This window comes from Gallinula chloropus (genome assembly GCF_964237585.1).
Source record: "Gallinula chloropus genome assembly, chromosome: 3".
NCBI lineage: Eukaryota > Metazoa > Chordata > Aves > Gruiformes > Rallidae > Gallinula > Gallinula chloropus.
The window spans coordinates 38,965,789-38,992,780 of NC_140087.1; the positions used below are offsets into that span (position 1 = coordinate 38,965,789).

General features: G+C 39.7%; 1 protein-coding gene across 2 annotated transcripts in view; it reads left to right on the forward strand.

Annotated features, from left to right (window-relative positions):
• The window catches only part of SMOC2 (SPARC related modular calcium binding 2), a gene marked incomplete at its 3' end in the record, with an annotated part of 141,916 nt that extends 127,862 nt beyond the window's left edge, over positions 1-14,054 (forward strand). Inside the window, exons 10-13 of one of the 2 annotated variants that reach the window (XM_084261495.1) lie at positions 6,949-7,051; positions 7,804-8,078; positions 10,550-10,593; positions 14,031-14,054. In XM_084261495.1, coding sequence (XP_084117621.1) covers positions 6,949-7,051; positions 7,804-8,078; positions 10,550-10,593; positions 14,031-14,054 — 446 coding nt within the window. Of the gene's footprint in view, positions 1-6,948; positions 7,052-7,803; positions 8,079-10,549; positions 10,642-14,030 lie in introns of those variants that run through there. The other variant, XM_084261494.1, reaches the window with a different exon arrangement.
• Positions 14,055-26,992: the final 12,938 nt, after the last annotated feature.

Below are 26,992 nucleotides of genomic sequence, written 5' to 3' on the forward strand. Positions count from 1 at the left end.
AACCATGAGTAAAGATTCTGGTACTTCACCTGTATGCATGCAGTATAGCTAGATCTTCTGCCTCCCTTCCCCCTCTCCTTTTCCAGCTCATCCCACACCATTCAAAAATTACATCATGTCCTTGTAGCAGTGACTTAGCCTCATTATTGGTGGTTCTGCCACTACTTGCTTTTTCAGGATAGAGACACACCAAGTCACTGCATCTGTGGGACTCCCTATTTGTGTGCCGCAGGTCAAGGTTGCTCTGTACTACCTGCATTTGTAATTTAAAAAAACCCCTAACATAGTTTTTCAGAGGTGTTTCTGAAAAATCCATTGTGTATGTAACACTCTGAGGAACTGAAAGGTATCTTTAACGAGTGCTGGCTTTACATCTCCATCCATCCATCCATCCCAAGTTATGGCAGTGTAAGAACCACAGGCTAGCATGAGGGTTCTGCTCTTCTCTCTGAAAACCTGGAACCACTCTGTGGGCAGGGACTCCTTGAAAATAGCTATCACATAAACATGTGCCACTGAGTTGACAATTTCAAACTCAGCTCTGAATTTTTATCATCTTTTTGCTCTGATTTCCATTGGTTCTTAGTATCTGAATAGAGAGCTTTTTTGTGGCTTTAGCTGAGAGTGGATGCTTTTGGGATTTCCAGCTGATGTCTCTAACAGTAAATGTCACAGTAAGAGATATCCAGAAAGATTAAAATCAACATCAGTTTGTAGAAAAGATTGTTTTTCATGCATGTTTCTAAGAAGCAGGCTGCTTAGGTTAATTAAGTGATGTAAAAACCATCCCCACTAAGCAAGTCCCGATAGTTCAATTTTTCCAGCAGGAGACCAGAATTATGCACCTTATTTCTGAGGTCACTTCCATAATTGCAGCAACATACATTTTTTGTAATAGCTTTTCCTTTTTAATGGATATTTAAACGCAGGTAATTAAATATGGTTATTTCATACCCATGTCCTGAGAGGAAACGTAACAGCATGATGAAAATACAAGTGAATTGGAAGTAATAAATGTCTGCTAAAAAGGACTGCATTTTGAGTCCCTAAGTAATATTGGTTTTTAATTGTTAAGACTCTTGGAATGATAGTGTGGAGATTCAGGTGCCTGCTGTACTATACAAAATGGGATTCCAAAATGGTTCTATTTAATATGCTGTTTTTGAAAGCGTTACTGCAGTCAGCAGTACCAGCTGTGTGTCTCGGGGAGAGGCAGTCATGGTACGCAAAGCACAAGCATAGCCTTTTGAAAATCAGATCCAGTTCTTCTGCCATTCTGGACGTTTTTTCAGCCTCCATTCTCATCCTGAAACTCTTCTCTCCGTGCCCTAATCAATGAGCTGATTGACTTGTGTCACTGTGCCAGCACTTTAGTCAAATATGTTGTGTTTCTTACACCAGAGATGGACCCACATACTGCAGGCCATGTTAAATGTAAGGGGAAAAGCCTTTAAAGGTTTAGGAGCTTGCACTGGCACAGGCTGAACCTAAATTCTCAGAATTTTGGATACTTCTCAACAAGCTAAAATGCCTTTGGCATCCAAAACAGGGGTAGATACTGAGATAGGTAGGCAGTGATTACTAATAAAAGTGTCAGCCACCTTGCGTCCGGTTAGGCAGAAAAAGAGTAAGTTCTCCTTATCATCTGAGTACTCAGACTTTTTTCCTGTTCCAAATAAAAACTAGAAAGAGACTACAAAAGAATGTTTAAAAAACCCAAACAAATGAGGTGTGCAGCCTTTGTCAGGTTCTGCTTTCAGCTTTGGATGGCATCTGAGCAGAGCAGATGACAGTGTTTTAGCTGGTTCATCCCTGCCTGTTCTCACAGCAACAAACAAACTAAAAAGTGTTAACCAGAAGTTAGTAATTTCCTTTGTCATGCTGTGGTGCTCTAATTCTCCTTTTCTTCTTTAACAATAGTCTTAGAAGAACTGAAATAATCATAATGACCTGCTTTTCCTATCAAGTGCCCTAGCCTAAAGTCGTCGCTCCGTTGCCTGCAAAAACTGTTCATAGAGTCATATGTTTTTCTGCTATGAACATTATCACTTCCTTCCACCACATCTACCTGAAGAATATCAGAGTAGTTTAAGCCTAAATGAACTGACAAACCAGATACATACAGAGTTCATCACAAGCAGTTTTACACCACCTGGGAGTGTAAGTTAGCTGTCTGGGTTTGCTCAGTAGTTAATGGGAAATAAGAGATGCATTTTAAGGCAAATCCTATCCTAAGAAAAAGTCCAAGGTAGTTGGGATGAATGTCTTCTGAATGGGTTCCTTTATACTGAGCTTAAAGCACTGTTAAGGTTGAGACATTTCATTTCAGCAGGCTCAAGTTCAACAAATCCCACTCAATGCATGTTGGTATGAAATGAATGCCTGAGATTGAAGGGCGGAGCCTTGAAAGAGTGTCCTTTATTAACTCTTTTGTTGGTCATGTCTGTCCCTCCCCCCCCCCCCAAATTAGAACAGGAAGATAATTTTAAAATAGTAAGAAATATAAGGTTAAAGACATGTGGAGAACTGAAATCTTCTTCCTGCCCTTCTGCAGAAATCATTCTTATTGCCTGTGAGACAGAGATCTGTGGCTACAAAGCAGTGAATCTGTTAGCTCCCCTCCAGCTAACATCTGTTCTATTCTACTTTATTAATTCTGAAATTTGGGTAAGCACAGATAAAAGAGAATTTGGCTCCGAGTTTAACTTAATTCTTTTAATTGGTAAGAGTATTTGAGAGAAAAAAGAAAATAAAGAGAAGTGTAATACCTGAGGGATGTTAGCAAGGAAAGATGGTAATTTCCTTTACCCCTCTAGGACAGAGAATAAGAGGTAGATAATTACTGTTTGTGAGAGGTTACCAGGAGGTGCAGTGAGGGATAAACTGCAGCGAGCCATAAAACCTGTGACTCTGTTGAGGCCATGATTTTTGGTCTCCAGCACAGCTACAAGTTTCAGTTCCCAGGCTCGTCTGACGGGCTTTTATTTTCTGGAATGGGGCTCAGGGGGAGCTCAGGAAGTCCTCCAAAAAATGAGGAGGAACCTCAGCATATCTAGACAAGCAAAGACTTGTGATTTATTTGGAGCAACAGAAATAAACTCACAAACTGTACATATATGTATGTATAGAATGAAAGGCCAAGAAAAAATATCATCCTTCTATTGTCTACTCTCCCAGTATAACACTGACAAATTCTGTTAAATTCTTTTCTCTACATACCAATATATTTCAGTGCAGTCAGAGCTGCAAAAGAAACATGAATTGTTCTCTTCATTCAAATTTTTGGCAGATCAAATCTTAGTTATAATCTTCAGAGGTATTTCAGTGGTCATTGTATTTGACTACACCACTAAGCCAGATGTTCATATTAGCAAATAGACTATAAAAAAGAAGCTTTAGACTCGCTAATTGGAAGTTGTCATGCCTTCAATTACTTGAGTGACTGACTCAAGACAGTTTCTTCTTGTGCAGGAAGATTAATGTAAACTCCCTTTTAAAGTGATTAATCTTATCTATTGTATTCACATTTTTACAGAAATCAACAAAATTCTTTTCTAGCCACGACTTCAGATGTGCTGTAAAAGATAATCTTCCGAGACTGACAGTCATAGATTATTATCAACCAAGCAGGGATCTGCAAGGCTCTTGGTGCATATTTTAGATTTATAGGCAACTGCCTCACAGATTTAACTCAAAAAATCCATCCTCAGTACTAAAGGTACTTGTAGAGGTGCATGTGTACATATGAGATACATAATATATAATGACGATTCTTTGATTACCTTTATGTTATAGCTGAAATGAGGTGTTTGTATATTCCTGTCATTTGTGGTATGTGTTTGTTGGTCTAAGGTTTACTCTGGGTAAAACTATCCTTAAAGCCAACACTCAGCTCTGTGTTACATCTCTGAACCTGTAGGTTAACGCCGCATGGTTTTAAATTCAACCTTTTAGCAACCAATTATTATTTATGTAAGCTGTCAAATCCACACAGGACAAGCAGCTGCAGAAGAAGAAACTGAAGCACATAAACCTTAGTGAGAAGGCTCCCGTAAGAGACTAGTCTTTCCCTTTCTGTATTCAGTCCAGTAAGAGTGAATTATTCATTACAATCAAGGTAAAGCCCCCCCAGTCTTGTCATTTCATCCACAAGTTTGTTGAAAATTAAAGCTCGGCGTGAAGCCTCCTGAGAACTATTCGGAGTTAATAACACCTGCAAAGAACAGGGATTTCACTGTGAGGTAAATTGCTGTATGATTGCCCACACATCAGCAAAAATTATAATTGGGAGAAACTGAATATTTTCTCTGTATTTAACTGGTGAGGATTTTGTGGGGTGTCATTTTACTTTAAGTAGTAGAGTTATAATTTAGCATGTTTCACAGCAGCTGATTGTGTTTGTTTTAACAGCCAGATTTCTTCTCTATGAGATTTCTGTTGCTGTCAGCTGCAATTGCAACTTTATGCAATACACATTTAGGAACCGTTCTAATCTTAGGGAAAATTGTCAAGGAGAGCCTTTAAACAGTGGCATTTTTTTCCCTTGTGATTTCTTGTGAAGTTAGAAGTTGATACATTCTCCTGTCTAGCCATATCTCATAAATAGTGAGTTCAGTCATGATTTTGATCTCTGCATCCGTAGTGTATGCACACTCAGCAGCTCCCTGGACAGCAGTGGAAACTACCTAAAGCATAGGTTTTTGTTTCTTCCAGATGCTTCAGGAATACACTCATAACTAATGTGAAAAATTCAGGTGGGGGTCCTAAATCAGTATTTACATGAATACTGAATACCCCCCCCAAAAAAAGAACAGAGAAAGAAAAAAAAAGGTCAAACTGTCATATCTCCATATTGCACTACATTATGACACGCTGAAGTATGAGTGCCTGCATTTTCCACGAGCCCAGTATCAGTTCCCTGCTCTTGTTTGACGTGGGATTCAGGATTCTGCCTGATGACAGTAACACAACCCCAGCCTGACATGGATAAAGCTTTTATCATTCAACGTAGGTCCACGTGAAGAGCCTAGAGCAGACCTCTTGTTGCCTGTCTTTTGAAGAGAACCAGCTCTGGTCTACAGGCCAAGTATCCTTGCTAGCAAGATGTAGTGCTGAACTTAGTGCATTGCTCAGAGTATGAATTGTCTGATTCAGGCTGGTTGCCATGCCAAGATGGCTGTATGTGCCTTCTACATGGGAACTTATTGGGCTTTTCCTGCTCATCTCTGAGAGAGTGTGCTTTTGTGACTTGCAAAGTTATGTGGCTTCATTTAAATCACAATGCACAGTTTACTGATGTGGTCACAGTGTCTAAGCCTTACTTACCAGCAAGCTCTTTGGTCTAGAGAATACGCTTTTCAGTATGCATCGAATGCTGACAGCAACCTGTTGGTATAGTCTTCTGTCCCTCCTTACTAATTTCTTGCCACCCAAGTGCTTGTCTCACTAAACGCAAATTTTGGATTACAGTTGTAGCTGTTGGGGTATTTTTCTTCCCTGCCCCCCTAGTTGTAACAGGGGAAAAACCCAAATGGTTAAAGGCTAAGGGAAGAGGAACATCTCTAGGAGAGTGACAACTGGTTTCAGATGTGTACTTTTAGTGCAGTAAAACTTGCCTCAGTGAATTCCTGTTTTATGCCTTTTACAGTTACTGGAATAAAATGTCCCTGGTGCCAAAGGCAAACACATGGGACAGGGAACTCATAACTACATGAATGTGTTAGACAATAATATGTAGTGGGTGCTGCTGCTATACATAATAGCTGAGCTATTCTTACTGAAGCACAGCTAAGAGCTAATCTAACACAGGTTCATTTCCTTCAATCAACATGGGATGTATTAAAAAATAATTTGCTGGGCAAGATGGGGCTTTTCAGGCTCAGATAATCCTACTACCTGCTCCAGAGGTCACTGAGGAGTGTAAGGAAATAACGAATCCCTACTGATTGACTAATCTTCCTTTTCCTCAACACTTCAAAGTGTTTCCCTTTTTCACTTAAGAACAGAGCTGTGGGTAAGTGGGACTTCAGCACTGAATTGTCTGTGAAAGTCCTGCCATGGACTCCAGCTTCAACCTTGTCATCCCTGTGTCATTGCTCGTGGATCATCCAAGAGTTTAGCTCAGCTGTTAGAGCACTAGAGAAAGACGTGGTGTTTGGCTCAGGGCACTAGGGAAGAGGAGAGGAAGCAGGTGTGTTGTATAAACGAACCTCCATGTGTCAACGTCCATGTGCTTGTCAGATGAATTTATCAGCTCCAGCTGCACTGCTCTCAGAGTGGATCTTTCAGTATATATTTGTCTGACATATTATGTGTCTGAGATTTGCTGTCAGTTTCTTTCAGAGAAGAACTTCGTGCTATAGGGAATGCAATTATGAGGATGATCTAGCAAGACCCATGGCATGAAACAAAGTACCAACTAGCAGCATCTAATTGGACTGAGTGCTGCATGGTAGGAGTTAACCTCTGTCCAAGAAAAAAGTGGAAGATGCAAGTCATTGACTGCCATTTTGTAGGGAGGAAAACTGACGTGTGTTGAGAAAGTCACTGGTGGTTCAGAGGAGCAAAAGTGGAAATCTGAAACAAGTGCTTTTCTGTGGGCTTCTAATCTGTAGTTCAAAGGGTCTGCAACAAACATCTGTTGTTGCAAAGCTGTTATTTTTCAAAATATGACACCCATGGAAGAAGCAGAAATAATACCAAAACTGAAAAAAGGGACCTAAGGTATGCAAACCAGATTCCCACTTGCTTGAGTTTAAAAGGATGTTTTTCTGCTGCTCTGTGTTACAGATCTGTGCCTGAATTTAGATGCTTGAATTATGTTATGAACTTGTCCACAATTTATGGGAATTTGTCTAGAGAAAGTCACATGTATGAGTTTGAATTATTCTTGGATTCTAAATGTAAAAAGAGAAAACATGAAAAGAAAAAAAAAATCTGTTTTTCTAGGTTGTCCTGGGGCCAAGAAGAATGAGTTCCTGACTAGTGTTTTGGACGCGTTGTCCACGGATATGGTGCACGCAGTCTCTGATCCATCATTGTCTTCTAGCCGGTGGGTATCAGATCCTTTTTGTGTGGCAGCGATGAACAAATTGTTGGGGGATTTGAGAAGTAATTATTCTTCTGCCTTCACAAAGGGAATATTTCCAAGAACTTACCTAGGAGAGTTTACTTCAAAGTTAACTGTTGTTTTCTATGTCCATTAAACAGAGATGCACTTGACAGCTGAATTCTCTGTGGCAGCACAGCTTAGAGTTTGCTGCTGCTGCTGGTGCAGCTGTTTCTCAGTCTTTGGTCTCCTCTCGGGCTTTAGTTGATCAATGTGTGATACCTTCCTGATTCATATATTTTGCCTAGTTGGTCATAAAACAAACCCATGCCTTCACAACAGTCACTGGTTGAATCAAAAATGCGTAAGTGCTGTCGAAATTTGGGTGTCTGCAGTGTAGAAGCTTATCATCTGAAGAGGAGGTGGCATTTATTGTTATATTTTACCCTGTAATTCAATACATTTAGGTATTTTATCTCTCAGAGCATCCACCATGAGTTGTAAATTGGTTTTATTACGTTTTAATGTGTCTGCTATCTACCGAACCATTTTTTTTTCTTTTATTTCTCTCTCCATTTTTCACAGTTTCAAAGTAGATTCTAGCCCTCAGTGTAAAATTTAGGATACAGTTGACCAAAGTGATTAAAGAGGAATTCACTACAAGAAGCTAGTAGCATCTACAATGATTTAACTATTCTGACATACAGTTGTCAACTGAATCACAATTAAGACTAAACTCTTGTTTCCTGTTTCAGGGTTTCAGAGCCCGATCCAAATCATACCCTGGAAGAGAGAGTGGTCCATTGGTATTTTAAACAACTAGATAAAAATTCCAGTGGTGACATTGGCAAGAAGGAAATCAAACCGTTCAAGAGATTCCTAAGAAAGAAATCAAAACCCAAAAAGTGTGTGAAGAAGTTTGTTGAATATTGTGACGTGAACAACGATAAGTCCTTGTCGGTTCAAGAATTAATGGGCTGCTTGGGAGTAACAAAAGAAGAAGGTAAAGCAGAAACAAAGAAACGCCATAGTAAGGACCTTTTCTAACTACCTTTTTCACTAGATTCTTCAAAGCTGATGAAGTCTGATAGTTGTACATGCCAGAAGCATTCGAGATAAAAGAACACACCTGTCTGTAGCTAATGCAGCTGTTGCTTAGGACAGATGGCAGGAAAGCTGCTTCTGTGTAGGCAAGTCATCACTTTGCTCCAACAGAACCACAAACTTCCCGTTGATTGTGACCGTTGGATGTCTTGCGGTAGGAAACCCAAGAGGATGCGGTAACATTAACAGTCATCGGGAAGCCAGTTTACTGTCATTACAGCACTGTGTCCTGAACAAGTGGAAGTATTGCACCTGTGCTTTTTGGATGCCTGCTGGGAAGGAAGCACAATGTTGAGCTTTCTAATGACTGCTCATTTCTCAAATGTAGTTTAGAGATACAGTGAGGAATGTGGTCATCTGCCAAACAGGTGGAACAACTGCTGGTACTCACTCAACTCACCTTGCTGCCAGACTAAGTACAGTGTAAAATGGTCCCTGCAGATTTCAGTCACACAATTCCTGACAACGAGGAAGGTTTGGAAAAACAATAAATTGCAAAGAACAACAGTAGATCCCCATACTGTAAGAAGTTACAGGACATGAATATAGGCCAAGTGTTCTGGTTGTCTGGGACCTTAAAATGAAGGCAGGGCAGTAAAACAGAGGTGTCATAGGAAATAAAAAGCAAGTCAAGTGGGAACTGCAGTAAGAAATAAAATGGTTTCCACAAAATTAGTTCTATGCATGTCTAGAAAGGGAATACTGCAGAAAGATGTAACAGCTCTACGTTGTACTAATAAAGTAAATTGTCTGTGGCTCACAATCAGATCTCCTAAAAGAAAGAAATCAAATCCAGGATTTTTTCTTGTGACTTTTGAGGAATAATCATACTTCTCAATTTTCACTTAGGTGATGGAGGTAAAAAAATGTATATGAAGGTAGATGACTGTTGTTATCTTTGTGCTATAAATGTGGAAATTGAAACATAACATCTTTTCAGTTTGGACTATTTGGCAGATTAGTGTTTTAAAGTGGATGCCATTATGGTCTCTTTATATGTTAACATCCATTTCAACATACTTCTGTCCTGCTGTAGCTCCTTAGTCTCTTATTGTAGATATTCAATAGCAAATATTCAAAAGCAATATTCAAAGCAAAACCCATTTTTTTGGGTTATTTTTTTCTGTGCCCATACCAGTGAAAAACCCCAAAGATTAAAAAAAGTGGCCTGTTTTGGAAAAGAGAGGTGTAATATGCATGAAATTATATAAAGATCACGCACAGATTTAGCTAAAGTAAAAATTATGTTCACCATAACTGGAGCTTTTTAACAGACCTTCTAAAAAATGCAGCAAGTAATACGAGCATTCATTTCTGGAAGGAAAAAATACCTCAGAACTTTTGCACTGAAAACTTAATGGCATTCAGTTGAAAAAAAATTGTAAACTGTTCCTAGAAACAGATGTTTTTAAAGAGAAGACAGGAAAAAATGCTGCTTTTTTTGGTTCTGTTTTGTTCTGTTTCTCCTGCTTGATTAATTAAACTTTCTTTTCTGATAATCCTTTCACTTGCACAGAAGAAATCAATCACCACTTCACCACAGCTAGAACTATATTTCTAGGAAGAGATGAGACCCCATCACCTGAGCTGTGAGAGCTGAGATAAGCAGCCGGCTCTGTATCATTCTGTGGGAGTCCCGGGTGTCTTGTGAGAACCATTTGAAATAACATAAAAGCCAGAGATCTACAAAACATACTTTTGCAGAGGAAATACTAGTTGCTGCAGTAATTTTCAGGGTTCAGTTTCATTCCCTTTTGCCCCAGTACAGCATGATTGACTAGCAAGCTGACATGGAAAACCAAAGCTTGATCATGAAGTTGAATGGACCAGGAGACTCACGTTGCTAGTTGTTTTGTTTGGGTGTTTGGGGTTTTTTTCCTCCCATTTAGAGCACTGTCTTGGACTTCGCCACTAATCAACTTAAAAATCAAGTGATAATCTTGTTTTACAGACTAAATGTGAACAAGGTCTCTGGCTCATGGAGCTGTTCCTGTGCAATGTCTTTAAGCAACATGAATACTTTCCAGACAGCCTGCTTCTCTATGCTTCCTTCCCACAAGGGATAATAGGCTATATTTACTACTAAAGATTTAATAAGATAGAAATGTTCAACATTGACTAGATGAAATCTGTCCTAAGCAAATACCACACATTAACTGGCAAGAAATGTTGTCATTTAACTTCCATATAACTCTGTGAAAGCAGAAACACCTATGCTAAGGAAAGAAAAAAGTTGATATTTCAATGAAACATCTGTAATATTTTACCTCATTTATTGAAATCTGTGCAGTCACCCTGCTCCAAAATGTACCTTTTTGGAAGGAGGGCTTCAGTTCTTGGTGATGCTACATGTAGCTTTCAAACCATGCTTATAATGTTTTCTTTTCCTTTCTTTAGCGGCCCCTAAAACCAACACTGAGAGCACTTCATCCAGCAGGCAGGTGAGTACTGAGGAGGTCAAGATCTCCATTCCTGCTTTGCCCAGCTGAATTTCTTGGGGTTTTAGCAGTTATCATTGCAACTTCAAATGGCATTCATCTGTTGTTCAACAAACCTGCCAGGAAAATGTAGAGCAGCCTCTCAATTAGCAAATTTTCACTTAAGTTCTATTTAGATTAGAATTTATTCTAATATTATGCTTATCATACTTATAGAATCATTAAGGTTGGAAAAGACCTCCAAGACCATCTAGTCCAACCGTCCCCTTACTACCTACATTATCTACTAAACCGTGCCCCATGTACCTCATCCAACCTTTCCCTAAACACCTTGAGGGATGGTGACTCCACCACCTCCCTGGGCAACCTGTTCCAATGACCAGCCACTCTTTCTGAGAAGAAATGTCTCCTAATTTCTAACCTGAACCTCCCTATGAAGAAATTGCAGCCATTCCCTCTTGTCCTGTCACTAGTTATCTGTAAGAAGAGGATGACCCCCAGCTCACCACAATCTCCTTTCAGGTAGTTGTAGAGATAATAAGGTCTCCCCTGAGCCTCCTCTTCTCCAGGCTAAACAGTCCCAGTTTCCTCAGCCGCTCCTCATAAGACTTGTGTTCCAGACCTTTCACCAGCGTTGTTGCCCTTCTCTGGTCACGCTCCAGGGCCTCAATGTCTTTCTTGTAGTGAGGGGCCTAAAGCCGAACAGTGTGTTCGAGGTGCAGCCTTTACCGCCAGAGTTGAGTACAGGGGGATGGTCACCTCCCTGGACCTGCAGGCTACACTATTCCTGATACAAGCCAGGATGCCACTGGCCTTCTTGACCACCTGGGCACACTGCTGGATCCTTTTCCTCTGTTTGATTCTTTTAGGGAAAGCTGAATCATTCAACTGCAGGTGCAGAGTAAATGTGCATAAACGCAACGTGGAAGTTCCTTGTAAAGTGTAAATTGGCATATATATTAATGATAATTCTATGAATGTAACTGTGCTGTCATACAGTTGTCTGCATTCCTGAGTGACAGCATACCCATACACTTTAAAATGTGCACTACTTCATTTACCTTTTGCTTTAGCTGAATTCCACTAACTTTGCTGTGTGTCATGCTACAGACACAACCTTATATTGACTGAAATTACCTTTTGTGAACAAAGGCACGCATTTCGCCTGCCCTGTGAAAATCCATACATTCCACAAACCCCTCTGAATTATTATATGGTGGCTTTAAACACCCTTTTAAAATCTTAGTGTAGAGAAAAGAGCTGTCACTTTTAAATGCCTTTGCTGGCTGAGAAAAATGATGCTGGAAAACTAGGATTTGCATCAGTTTGCTGATGTGTGTAAAAACTAAAATTGGTTAGGTCTGCAGAATGATTGTAGCAAATAAAATGTCAAGTGCCTTGACAACATAATCCATGATTTGTTTCTGCACCAGTTTTCTGCAAAGACTTGATTGTGCTTTTCCAAATAACAGCACTGTACGTCATTCATGGAATTGGGACTACTTGAGGCATTCAGAGCTACAAAAGGCACAGAAGCAGACTTTTCAAATCAAGGGAAGGTAGACATTGGAAAGAAGGGACTAAAGTGGAAGCTCAGGAAAAAGGTTATAAAAGGGTTTCTCACTCGTGTCTTATTTTTACAATCATTAATCCTAAACATTGAGTATTCTGTACAACATGGGTATAAATTCCTAATACTTTTGCATGGGTCTTAAGAAGGACATGAATCTGTCAGGTATTTGAACTGTCTAGTAAAAGAATAATCTTCATACCGTTCTTAACTCACTTATGCATAAGTGAGAGGAATTCTTAATGCTCATAAAAACATCATTAAATGATTATTTAAAAAAATATATATGTATAATTAAAATATTAAAAGAACAGCTCAGGTACACCTGCAGCTGAGAAAATAGGTATTTGGCGAAAAATATCCCCAAACCATAGTTCCAGTCAGTGTCTTCCCATCTATCAGTAAGCTAGATCAGTTTGTTAAGAGCTGAACTCAGGGTGAACCTCCTGACAAGCCAAGAGAAACCTTCCTCTGGTTGTTGCTAGTCAGTTTGTTACTTGCTTTAGCGCTGATTTGTTTGATGTTCAGTTCACACTTCCTAAGGGAAGCTCGGCATTGGTTGTGGGCTCGACCAGAGACCCCCTACATATCTTTGATGGAATATAAAGTATTCTCACAGCTAGAGGGATGTGATAAGTTTCTGTTTGTTTAAACAAAAGTTTGTGGTCTTAACTTTTCAAGTTCCCCCCACAAATCACTTATGCTTTAAACAGGGCAGCCTGAAAACAATTATCCAGTTGGAACTCAAAAACATTCAAAGGGGTTATTTTAATTACATAATGGCAATTACTGGCACACGTGCATTACACTTGAAGCACAACAAGCCCTCTCCCCTTTCTTGTAAGCTGATCCTGACTCACAGAATCTGTAATAAAAGTGTCCTAGAGCATCAATGTTTTTTAATTTTGTCCAGTAATTTTGCCGACTCAGCACCAATGACTTTAAAAGCTGTTGCTGACAAATGATATAGCCTTGAATTAAGGCTGGCTCAGCAAACAATCTGTTGCCTGTTTCATATTCAAACAATACAAGGCTGCAAGTGCAGAAGATGGCTTTCATCACAAAAGCTTTCACTGGAAGGGAAGTTACTGAAAAGCAACTGGGCTGGATAGGAGCGCCCAAAGGAAACCTCCCATCTAAGAAGGACTGATCAGATTTGCACCACTCAGGAGGCAGGCACTCGAGAGCTCGTTTTCTACTAGTTTATTGCCGCACTTCGGTCACATATATGTTTATATGTGCTTAGGTGTGTGTTCCTGAATTTTCTGGGGGCTTTTTTTTACATATGTGCACATCTCTGTGTACAGTCACATACAACCTCAGCGAAAAAAAGCAAATACAGATCCATATAGTAATAAGCTAACTGAGTCTCGGCTGTGGTTGCTCTAAAAGAGGTCATACACATCATGGATCTGACAGAACTGGGGCGGTGGCCAGGTATATTTCCCCTGCTGAGCTCCACCCTGTCCAGCCAACATGCATGCATGCTGTCAGTGAGACACAGGGGGTCATTTGCAGCCTAGCAAAAGGTTTATGGGGAAACTATAGATTGTATATAAGATTTTGGCCAGCAGCCCATTCCATATACATCACATGCCATAGAAAGCTATATTGCACCAGGGACTTGCCCAGGCAGTTGCTAAAACACGAGTTTGACAGGTACAGATTTAAAGAGGCAAGAACTAGTAAAGATCTTGCTTATGCTCTTGTTTGTAGATGCCATGGAAGGCTACAGGGCAGGGATTTTTTTTTATTGCCCATGTATATTTGCACAGAACTCTTCTGATAGTGGCATGTGGGCACGGCTAAAAGGCAAATGTTTATACTTGAAAATATCACTAATATTTTCCAATTCCTTTCTTTCTTTCAGCAAGTTTCTAAGAAGCAAGGCTGAACAGCTTACTGATCCAAGGCAGATCCCTTTGACATGTGGGAGATTTCCTCACCAAAAGGCAATAAAAACAACTGTAGTATTTGCACTTTGTACTTAAAAATGTAAATTCACTTTGTAGAAATGAAATATTTAAACAGACTTTTTTTTTAATCTGTGAAAATGTAATGGCTAGTTTTGAAAAATTATCACATACAATGTATGTGTATTCTTTTGTTGTCTGAAATATGTAAAACGTGTTGAAGATGTAAAAGTTTGCATTTAAACCTTTTTTTTTTTAAATAGCCTTTCGGCAAACAGTAGCATAGAAACCTGATTCTATGTATTTTGGTTTCAATAGTATGCCTTGATTTTCTTTAATCAATACTGTCATTTAAGTAGAGTTATGCTGAAAAGTCTGCTGTATTCTCAATTTTGTCCAAGCAGCGTTGGATGTTTCAGGTTTGCAGGACTGAGGGAAGTGTGTACATTGCTGTTTACTTGGTTTTGCAGTTTTTAAGTGAATAGATTTTTCATCGGAGGCAATATTTTATTTCGTTTTGGTTTTATCATTATTATGCTTTCCAAAGATCATGCAATGAGAATGCAACCACTAATGGATTCAAAACAGTTATTCTACGCTCGGGATACTTGTAGAAAAATGTACCCTTTTATTCATTTTTGAGGTGCCTTCCGTTACTAGTTTTGGTAGGATTTTTCCCTCCCCCTGTTTTCACTGGGGTCGTTAACACAGCAAACCCACAAGGACTGAGGTGGATTGTAACGTGACTCCAGTCTGGTTCATCCTGGGACTAAAAGCCTGTTTCTGTGGTCAACGAAAGCAGGAGCAGAGTTTATATGGGTCAGAATCGTAAATCTAATTGTAAAGAGGCAGGGAGGGCTAAACAGATTGTTCAGCCTCTTCTTCCCCTACACCTGGCTGCCCCCATCAATCCCCCGGTTTGCCTCGGGGTCCACTAGAGGTAAAGCTGAGCAAATTATGAACAGTTGCCGTCAGGAGGGGCTCCTCACATCGCCCCTGCCGCAGGCTTTTTCTTTGCAGTCTGAAAGAAGTTCTCAGAAGTTTTCATACCTTCTCTGTCATTTTTATCCTCCAGTGCTTTTTTTGCATGTGTGCCTGAGGGGAGTAAGAACTCGCGGATGTGAATTTAGAGCAGGGGACCCAAGTAAGAAAGGTTCAGCTCTTGAGCAACTGTGAGTTACAAAACGTCTGAGTTGATCGACGTGGTGGTAGATGGGCTGCTGGCATCTAGGAGCTGACATGAAAGGGCAAGAATGCTGCAACAAGTGGTGATTTCATTCTGGTTTGCCTAAATTATGTGTGGGATCTGACATGTGACTAGCTAATCATAATAGCACCCTGGCTTGAGCTTGTACCTGGAAAAGCTTTTTTTTTTTTTTCAAATAAAAATGTTTCAAGCTAAACATATGCTAAAGTAATAGGAAACACTGTATGCAGTGGAATTGTACCCCAGAAATTGTGTACTCTTAAGCTTTGCCAGCAAAATGAACCAAAATGCAATTGTGTGTTATCTTGTATTTTTTGTTTTAAAGAGTATTTGTTATCCTTTTATACTGTTAAACTTTGAATTTAATCTTCTTTATAGATTAAAGATCAGTATGTTATCATACTGTGTTGATGTTTTTTCTTCTGCATCGTAGATAGCCATGTTTGCAAGCAGATACACACACTCATGACTTCACCATTGTGTTGAGTTTACAAGGCATCTCATGACCTCACATTGTGTGAATCCTCTTTTCTTCCCTCGCCCCTTTATAGAATTGACTCCTAAGTTTGTCTATACCTTTGTCATGCCATTACTTACTCAAAATGGTGATTTTGAGGGCAGATCCTTTGTTGCTACTATCTCCACATAGCTTTAGCTTGGTCTTTTGCCTCTTACTGGCAGTGTGCAATGTGGCATAAATAGAGATCACAACTTTTCTCCCAGGTTTCCTAGCTGGAAACAGTGACAAAAGAGAGGGAAGCCCTGAGAATACTCAGCACCTGGTTAGGTGAGCACGGGATGGTTAATAGCAGCATTTTGTAGGAAGCATCTCCTTCCATCTCTATGACCTTTGGAGGCAATGTAAACGTAGGCAACCAAGTATTTTGCCATGTCCATGGTTTGTAATGGCAGCTCATTTAAAGGGGTGGAGTGGGGGGTGGAATTTGGACTTACCACTTAATTATGTAATGAGTAGCCTTAAACACTTACCAAAACACAAATAAATGCCACAGGCATTCTTTCAGGTATCCAGACTTCTAGGCTGTAGAGTCGTTTAATGATTTCACAATGACTGAAACATGAGGTAATTAATCTTTGTACATATTTTGTGTTGTCACATTTATGGTTAATTTATATTTCCATCCATTGCACCACTTGGCTATAAGTACTATTGGTTTCTCATAGTTCCAGTTAAAAGTCCAAATCCCTAACTGGAACACACTTGAAAGCCTTCTAAATTCACCTTGGGTTCCTGTATCTCCCCACAGGGCAGTTAAATGGGTAAGTCTTGGTCCTTCTAGTTGAAACCAAGCATGGTCATGATACCAAAAAGATATCCATGTGGATAGGCCCTTAGGCTCACAATACAGTACCAGTGTTTATTTAGTTCCACAGTAATTAATTAGTTCTAGTTTTTATCCTATTCCATGTGCAACAACTTAGTTTCAACTTCAATCCTGTAGTTATTGAAAGCACAGCTTATACTCTGCTTTTCATTGACCAATATTTGTTCTGGTTCCAGCTATTGCTGAACAGATTTATTTAGAGCTTTTATAAAGTTGTAAGTAGAAGACTATTAAGTTTTTTTAAACATGTATGTGTTCAGTGATTTGTCCAGCCTGTTGCAATGTCCATAAGTCAACAGGCCACACAGTGAGAAATGTTCGGTGTTTTGTCAATGCTTTGAATAACTTTTTCAGCTTATTCCCAGCCCTAGAAGTAACCCAACTGCCTAGTTCCTGCTTTCCCCAAATCACATAATTCTCAGTCTTTGCCCAGCCTAACGAGGTGCTGAGCTTTCAGATACTACTCATTTAGCAGAACTGGGACCTAGGTCGTTGTTCAGAATGATGAGATTTTTTGCTAATGTTGTTTCAGATAATGAGAAAGCACAAAAGCATCAAGTCGTAAGAGTGCAAGGGAGAAAACCAACTAAATACCACATATAAATCAAGGAACACACTGTACTTTTCTCATTTGGAGTAGGCTTTTGCCCTTCACAAGTGCCCTAAGTCAATGGAGAAAGCAGGCATTCCTAGAAAGCAGGAAGGAGAAACAAAAATACAGCTTGCATCATTAAAGACATTTAATTGAGTCCAAGATTTGATAGTAAGTAATATTTTCCTTTACAGTAGTAATAAATGATGGATTAATAGAGGTTAAGAAATCTTCCAGGCAAAGATAATTTAGTTGTCCCTTTTAAATATTTACCTAATGTATTATATAACTAGGTTATAGAAACTAGTGTGAAAGAGTCTTTAATGCAGAAAGTGAAAGGTTTATTACTTTTGTTTTCTTTAGGATGGCAAATTGATGTCATTTTGGGGTAATTACTCTGACATTAAATAGCAACCAACTAAATTTATTGATGTCTGAAACATTAGAATTATAGTAAATTACTGATACAAACTGTACTCTTTGTCCCATTTAATTGTTTCAGTTCAAGTTTTACAAGTGAAAATATGTCCTTTGTTTAAAAACCATAAATAATACATGTTATTTCTTTCTTTAAACAAATGCTCATGTGGAAGGCATTCAGAACAACACATTTCTCTAGAACATCCAATGAGGGAAGAGGGTGACAGTCAGAGAAGTCTGGTTTTTATCTAGTTTAGCAATAGAAATATATACAATATTTTGCCTTGCCTACATTCACCTTCCCTATTTTGTCATACACTTTGTCTTCTGACTAATGTCACTGCTGGAATAAAAAAGCCTATTGGAAGGGAAGATTGTGAAATAAGAGTCCGTTCTGTGTTTGTGAACAATTTTTTCTGCAAAATGTGATCAGTTCAGGCATCCTTTCCCCAGAGACTCCCTTTACTCTGACATCACTTCAGTGCATAGGATTGCTTGCTTCTTACCAAAGACAGAATTCTTCTTTGCACAAGCATGGAATCCAGTCTTGTTGAAATGTGTACCTCATGAAGAAAACTCACACAGAAAAAATTAGCACAGTCTATGAGTGTGTAAGTGGAAGGCTGAATTTTGCTTTACTATCGAGTCTTAAAGACCACTCATTACCTGAAGAAATTCCATGAAGATGCCTGTATCTATTCTAGGGAATCAATCAGGCAACAACAACAAAAAATAATAGTAGTGAATAAAGTATCCATTGAGAAACATGGTTTTCAGTAAACCATGACTAATTGATTTCATGTGATGAGGGTTTACATGAAATTTAACTTTTTAAAATATTTTTTGGTTCAGTGTTTATTTTATGTTGAGACTTCCTTTGACTAAAAAGCTTGGAGTGTCAAGACTGAAAAGGAGTGTTTTGAAACCAATTTTATCCCAAGAATTAGATACTGTAAAAGGTAGCAGCATTCTTGCTCCTCCCCCAACTTAGAAAAAAATTTTAAAATTAGAATAATAAAACCATAGAATGCTTTGGGTTGGAAGGGACCTCAAAGATCATCTAGTTCCAACCCCCTGCCATGGGCAGGGACACCCTCACTAGACCAGGTTGCCCAAAGCCCCATCCAGCCTGGCCTTAAATGCCTTCAGGGATCCACTACCTCTCCAGGCAACCTGTTCCAGTGGCCCATTTGTTTGAAAGAAGTCAGGTTTGCAAATGTTAATATGTAATACTTCATCTGAGTCTCATTTTCCAGTATTTGAGTCTGTTGCTATCCCTGTGTGAGGCAAAGAAATGCTACATTTCATTTAGCCAGCTTGATGAACTGATGGATTTAGCACTGTGTGCACGAAGAACATGAAGAAAACTGCAGCATGGGTAAGGGTATCTACACTAGTTTGTATCTACACAGCACAGTTGAAGCAATGTGAGCTACTGACCTGCAGAAACATACAGGGTGCTTTTCCAGCTTGCAAAACAAGCCTGCCATGCAACTCATTGCAAAAACCCTCCCACCTAAAATAATACCCTAGCATATCTCTGTCTTTTGTCAGTCATTTTACTCAAAGGCTGATGCATGTCAAACCCCACTTTCACCACAACCTGGGGACTAGGTCTGGCTCTGTTGACACGGAAATCCGCAGGTAGTCTTCTTGAACCCACAGCTTGCATTCAGTCTTCTGAGACCCCAGACTGCAATACCAGTGAGACAAAGACCCAGAATAAAGAACACAAGAAAAAACATGATGGCAGATACTGTAAAGCACAGGATATTAATCCATAGCTCAGGCTTTTTAGCCTGTTGGGCTGTGATGCACTTAAAACTCCTACCCTCTATCATCAGTGACAAACCCTGATGGACACAGGTGAAAATAAGACCCCAAATATCCTTTTCCTGGGCACTGTGTCTCACACACAGCATCACTGTCTGACCTATACAAGAGGTCCAGACTGCCCAAGGATTGCTTCTCTATGCACGCATAAGGTCAGAATTTGGACTTCCATTCCAAGAGTCAGTTGTTTCCATGGCCAATCCCAAGGCTTCTTTCAGATCCAGGAAGTCTAAGCAACATTTAATGAAAATGTGAAAGCAGAACCCAGCATATTTCTAAATTAAGAGCAGATTTCAGCAGGATGAGGAAATCTGAACCACAACAAAGATAAATTTCCTTTTGTATTTCTTATTCAGTAAAGATGCAAGCAAAGTGTAATTAGATTTTTTTTTTAGTCTTTATTTCATTTGTTGTACCAATAGATCCTCTGCAGACTTGGTTGATACCCTACAGTTAACATTTTCTTTAATTAAGACATGGATGGCAAAGGATTACAAGAGAGCACTGGCTTCTCATTGCCTTTTTTGTGGTTGCCTTTATGTTCACTCTTGGGGTGGCTAAAAACTAATTATTTAAATACTTCTCAAAATCTTTAATCTTTAATCTGAAGGTCTGTATCTGTGTGTGACAGAGGAAAAGGCAGATAAACAGAATGCAAGAAATAACATTAAAGAAAGTTTTGGAGCCTATGGAAAAAATCATGGGTTCAGACTAGAACTAGTCTCAAAGTAACAAATGCTGTGATGTCCTGATGACAAGAAGTTTTGAGTTCATTAGCCTTGAATAATCATCTGGAAAATGATTTGGAAAATAGCCAATGACAAGAAATGCCACAACTTTCAGATTTTCATTGCAGCAGCAGGGAGAAGGTAAACAAAGAAGTTCATCACATGCTGTTCTAATGCAAATAGCAAACTGACACAGTTGGGAAGGGGTTTCACCTGGGTGATGTGGCATGGTTATCAGGGACCAGGTGAAGAGGAGGAGATCGACCTGGGGGTGCTCAGCCAATCCATCTTACAGCTAGCATCTGCTGGACCACTTAAAGCCTTTCACTGCTTGCTGTAGTGCTGATCATCTTACTGTGCTCTGCCTGGGGCCATTCTGGTAACAGCCATGGTGATGTACCTGAGCTGGCAGATGGCCAGGGCATTGCTGCTGTTTCTGTGCTGCTGCCTTGGACAGGCTGGAACTCCTGTGTGGAGTTGAAGGGACTGTGACCTGTGAATGAGTCTGTGTGGGAGCAGGACAACCCAAAATGTCTGTGGCTGTACGTAAGCCTGTGCCAGAGCAGGTGCATCCCAAAGTGTTGGTGTACATGGTCATCTCTGTGCCACAGTGAAGTCTATGATATAAAGCTTCCCAAGGCTCAGTATCCTCTTCACAGTGGGAGAAGGCAGTGGTGTGAGCCAGGGGTCTCTGTGAGGTGATTGTCCAAATGTTGTGGCTATTGTGACAGAAACATGAAGTGCTGTTTTTAACTAGAAACTAAACACAGAAATGAATAGCGGAGCATAGAGACTCAGCCATCACATATTCACCCCCCTTTTTTTTTTCTTTTTAATTTTCAGTGTCGCTTTTAATGTATTTTGCTTAAGAAATTGGTGCTTATGACCTGAGCCATAGAAATGTGACAGTAAATTTCAGAGATATTTTCCCATATAGGTCTTAGTTTAGTTTTTATTATTGCTATATATGCCTTGTCGCAGGGAAGAAACCAGTAATGGGTACTTTAGCAGCCTTAATTGATTGTAACTATTAGTTAACCTTTTATTTTTATTATTTTATTTTGGTTTTCTTCTGGGGGCAGGGCAGGCTTGAAAAGTCTTTCACACCATGAAATACCACAGTTGTACCAACTGTCCTCTATATTTAATAGCGTTGCCGATCTTCTTCTGGACAATAGAAAACACAGGTGAGAGAGACCTAGCAGAGCATCTCATGCAGCGTCAGTATATTGGTGACAATGGTTTGCTGATGGTATTTTCATGTTTCACTTGTCATGCATTTAGATTTTATTTAGCTTCCATCTTTTTGCACACATTTCCATGAGGAAAATTCAGCTCATGTTGATCTACTAGATGGTTCTGCCATGCTACAAGATTTTGCAAAAGAGCTTCCCGTTGCTTGTCTGCCATAAGTACGAGGGAGTTGACCATTCTTGTCCTAACCCCTGTGCAGTTGTATATCGCAAAACTGGGAGATAGTTGGAGGTGGCTGACAGCCTTTGTTTAAAGAGGATAGCAAGGAGTGGAATACAGATGATCCAGGTGGAAGTGCAAAGGCAAAGCTACATGTGGAAACTTGTAAAATACCTTCTTGTGCTATTCTTAAGCTTGCCTTTTGGTGAACTTTCAACTCATTTTTTTAAGAACAGGATTTAATAGATAGTGTGGTATGATACAATTGCTACAGCAAAATGTGTACAGATGTTTCTGCGTATAAAGCTAATGCTCTCTGTCTAATATCCTTTGTGAATTGCCTCCAATAAACACTCAGTGTTGTGGTTAATAACCGAACCTGTGTTTATTCAGACAACCTACAGGTTGCTGTTCCCACATAAGGATCCCTACCTAAAATGCTGTGCAGACCAGCTGTGCTCTGGTTCCCTGGGAATACTAAGGCAGTGTTCAAGCCCAGAGCCTGGGACTGTAATGAACATGGTGTGGATTTAAAGAGTAAACCAGATTTCAGAGGGGGATGGAAGCGTCACTTTATCACGCCTCATTCCTGTGAGAGCCAGCATACAAATGCTTTCACAGGTAGTGAGTTAAGGTGCTCTTAAATAATGGTACACATATCCCTGGAGGGGAACTATCAGGGAGTGTAGTGACAGGAAAAGAGACAATGACTTTAAGCTGAAGAAGGGAAGGTTTAGATTAGATGTTAGGAAAGAAATTCCTTACTGTGGGGGTGTTGAGGCACTGGAACAGGTTTCCCAGAGCAGCTGTGGCTGCCCCCCTCCCTGACAGTGCTCAAGGCCAGGCTGGATGGTGCTTTGGGCAACCTGGGCTAGTGGAGGGTGTCCCTGTCCATGGCAGGGGGCTTGGAACTAGATGGACTTTGACGTCCCTGAAGAACCAAACCTGTCTGTGGTTCTGTGATCCTATGTCCAGTTCCCTGGAAACAGAGTCTGATTGGGTGCAGGCTGTGAGATAACTTGTTTGCAAAGTGCTGCTACCATTTCCTCTTCCACCTCAGCCTACAGTGCAGCAAGTGTGTTATTCTGTGATGCTCCATTCGCTGTGAAGTTCCTCCTTATGCTCTTTGCCTTAAAAACCTTTCAGGAGGGTGCTGCTAGATGGGCTAAATGCACACCTGATTAGGTGCCAGGTGTAAATGTGGTGCTTGAGTCCATTTCAAAGCAGAGCTTCAGCACCATCATTTCAGATTGTGGCTTCGTCTGCTCAGACACTGAGCAAGTCTCCGGACAAGCCCCAGCATGAGTTATCCCTACAAACAGTGCCAGGCTCAGAGCAGCCTTTCCATCAGGCTTAATAAGTATGGGCATGAACAAACAGATGAAACAGATGGGACCTACTTTGTATTGCCGGAGTGCGCAAGGACTGGCTTCCATGAGCAGGGAGGAGAAATGGGCGTTTGCCAGCACGAAGTTAGGGCAACCATTAGTTCAACTTTAATTCACACACTAAGACCTCAGACAAGGGCATAGTTGGCCCCAGATACAAAGGAAAGTATCTGTGCTTATTGGCTGACTTTCTGAGTAATGAGGAATATGTGAATCCAAGACAGGGATTTCAAGAACAAGGCAATGCTCGTTTTATGGACCAGATATATTTTTTAAGTTTAATTTTATTTTTTCTCATGGGTGAAATTAGGATCAAAGTACCTAATGTGTAATCCAGACATCTGTACTGATGTAATGGTTTAGGCCATCCTCAGAAGGAAAAAAGTCGATCCATGTATTGTGAAAAGTCAGCAAATTGTAAGTTTTGAAGTGAAGGATCTTAAGAAAGTTGAGTTAGGAGCAAGTGCATAATCTAAAACTTAAGGGTCAATCAGCAAATTGAGTTTAATCCACTGTTTCTAATAGTGGATAAAATCTGCTCCATAACAGAAGTTATATGCAATGCTTATATCCTACTTGAGTTTCACCATCCTTGTACAAGTCTTCTGAGTAACTTTCCAGTAACAGAACAAGGTTGGCAGTCCAGGCTGCGCACACATCTGTTTCTAGCAGCATGGCAAATCTGCATCACAAACTGGGTTGCACGTGTTGTAGAAAGCCTTGGGCACTGAATAGAAAAAAAGTAGTATGGGTTGGTTTATAATATAATGGTTTTCAGCTTTAATTTACTTAGTCACTCTGAAAACACTTTTGTATGAAATTCTCAGTAAAAGTAGAGACTGACGGCTTGCCATAAAGCTTCTTGACTGTGTAGAGTTGTGGTGATGTTTGTGGTGAATAGCAAACTTACCCACAAAAAGCTATGTGCAAGGTCTGGTCAGAGTGTTGGCCACCAGCACACAGAAAAAAATGTTTCCAGAAAATAAAAATGATGATTAACTTATGTTGCAACTTACTTGAAGTAAGTTTTCTTTGCTGCCTGCCTGACAAGCACATATATCACATGGGAGATTTGTGTTTGGTTATATTTTTCTCTTGTGTTCTGGGAACAACTGAAATACACGATGTATAGCAGTAAGTTCTAGGTAACTTTCTGGGTCATGAACTGGGATGAAACCTGAGATGTTGCAGAAAGCACTAGAAATTATTTCAAACAGGATTACGAGTGTAAGCAACACATGGAAAAAGAGAAGTGAAGCAGAGGTGTAACAGAGAAAATACATTTTATTTGTGGCTTTAGAAGTTACACCTGCCAATTCTCTTGCTCTGGACAATAGATTTGACACTCTCAGTACTAATCTATTGTCTTCCTAATTTAAGGCTGTAATCTACATGCCCAAACAGATAGAAAGTCCCATCTACTGTGATCACTAAGGCCACTAAGCATGGGACATAGTATAGTTAAATCCAACGCTTCCAACACCACACAGAGCATTCACTAGACTGGAGCCTAATGTCCTTGAGCCAGCAAGTGTGAAGGCATGTTATACATTTGTGACTTTATAGTAAGCAATTCCTTATACTTCACCAGACTGGTAACAAATATGGGTTCACATAGTACCATTTTTCATGAAAAGACAGTGAATTAAATTTAATTTCATTTTAACATTCTTAGGACAAATGCTATTTTTTCACAATCCTTTTATGTGGTTATTTTTGAAGCTTGTTAGATCTACAACAATTTTTCCTCCATTTGTCTTGGCTTGACTTCCCTTTCAGGGGTCAACTGTCCTATTAATTTGCTAATGCAGGGAATGGGACTACTGACTCCTAAAAGAGTAGTTCCTAACATTTTTCAGCTTGTAAATCTTGTAGTTTTGGTTTTGTTTGTTTTGTTTCAAAGGAGGTGCGATCTCTGGTTTGGGCAATGCAAAGTACCAATAGTAGATATTTCTTGACTATGTTTTGTATGTTTGCTAGGAACAGTCCATTAACCATTAACACGATTTAAGACTACCACTGTAGACAGAGAATACTGGTAATATTACTCATGAATCCACTACAACTCATATTCATCTGCTAATGCTTATTCTTGCACCTTGGAAGAGAATCAGTTCTGCCATAAGGTCTATTGGAAAATCTGATTTCTCCCAGTTTGCAAATTAACTGATACTGCAGCCTGGTTAATTTGTTGGTTTGTGTTTTGTTATCTGTAGCAGCACTGCTGATTGCCTATATTATAGCATGTTTGTATGTCATTTTGAATCTATCTCTGGTCACATGTAATGAAATGAAGAATTACTCAGAGCTCTAGAGACCAACCACTTCATCAAATAACAGTACTGCAGATCCCAAACACTAAGATGTGCGAAGCAAATATCACCAGGTTCCTCTGCATTTCTTCATGTTTGCTGAAAGTTTGTCATAGCCAAATCTTTAGGTAGTAATTATCTATGCAGGATGTGGGGAAGACTTTCCATGTGCTTTTGTGGGGAAAAAATTCCACTTCTTAAATCAAGGTTGGTGTATCCCTAAAGATATTCACTGACTCAACCAGAATGCTGAGCCTGGAGCAGCGGTGGCTGACCGAGGGTCTTTGTTGATCCCTATAACAGAAAGTCAGACTGTGGATTATGCAGTTCTTCTTGGCTTTCACGGCTTGTAACTGTCAAAATATATGTGCAATACAGGGTAAGAAAGGTAAAATGCCCTTAATGACATTCATTTAAAGTGAACTCTTCAACATGTTTTAATTAGAGGTGCGATCTGCCAAATTTTACTGTTTGTTTTCTAGAGGGAAATGCTGGTTCCATCATTTAGTTAGTCACGCTACTCTAAGTGTCACTCTCTTTAAAGTGAATAAAGATTAAAATTTTGCATAATATTGTGCTGTTTGGTTGTTAGCAAAGCCTAACAGCACAGTATTTTTTCTTTCTTGTTAGCTGAACACTAGAAGTGGGGAAAAAGAAATACTAGCCATTCTTGTTTCGGCTGATGCTGTGAATATAAAGTTTAGTTCTCATTTTATCTGCCTTTGTGCAGAGATTTAACCATGCTGGGATGAAATCTTCGAGAGACTGGGCTGGGACCAACTGACCACTAGAGGTGGACCTGGCCAAAGAAACTTTGCTTGTTCCCCAACTGCCCACCCGTAAGCAGTCAAAGTTCCCCTGGACCTTACTGGAAGCTACCCATCACTGCAACTCAGCACATCAAAAAGAAACTTGCTGGAGCACTTGCTATGTGAGACATTCTGGAAAGGGCTTGCAGATTTAAACAGTCAAGAGCCTCTACAACTGGACCCACCCATGTGTGTCTAGCAGGGAATCTAACCCTACATCTTACATTAACTTGTTTATGCATTTCCCAGGAATGTAAAGAGGTCCTGACATTGGATGGAGAAGTTTAAACAAGTTTCATGAAGCTAATTATACAACTAGACGTAGAACCAGGTAGCACTGAAAGGAGGCTTATAAAAATACTCAGTATTTCTATGAGCAGTGGGTAGGGCCTGATTTCTGATGGTTTGACACACATGATTAAATTTCCTGGTATCTAATAAGATAAAACTTTAGAGACTTGTGAAAACTTGTGAAAATCCTCACTCCTTTGTCCTGAAATTGTCTGAGAAGTTAAGGATTTATTAGGAATGCACTTCAAGACATCAGACTTGTGTTGGAGACCCCCTGTGATGCTGAGGTTTCCTAACCATTTCTACAAAAGGCATGATCAAATACTGAAAAAAAAAAAAAATCAGGACTGTTCTTGTGGTGCCTACCAACACAAATATGAATTCTGCTTCTCAATGTATAGCTTGCATTCACTGATCAATTTTATAGCAAAATATCAAAGCTCAGCTAGCCAGAGAGTGCTGATAATAACATCTTTCAAAGCTTTCTTCCAGATGAAGCATCTGTCCCCCTGCTGCTGTCCCAGTGACTATAAAATACACTATCACTAGCTCACAAAGGATTTTTATTGTGTAAAATGAA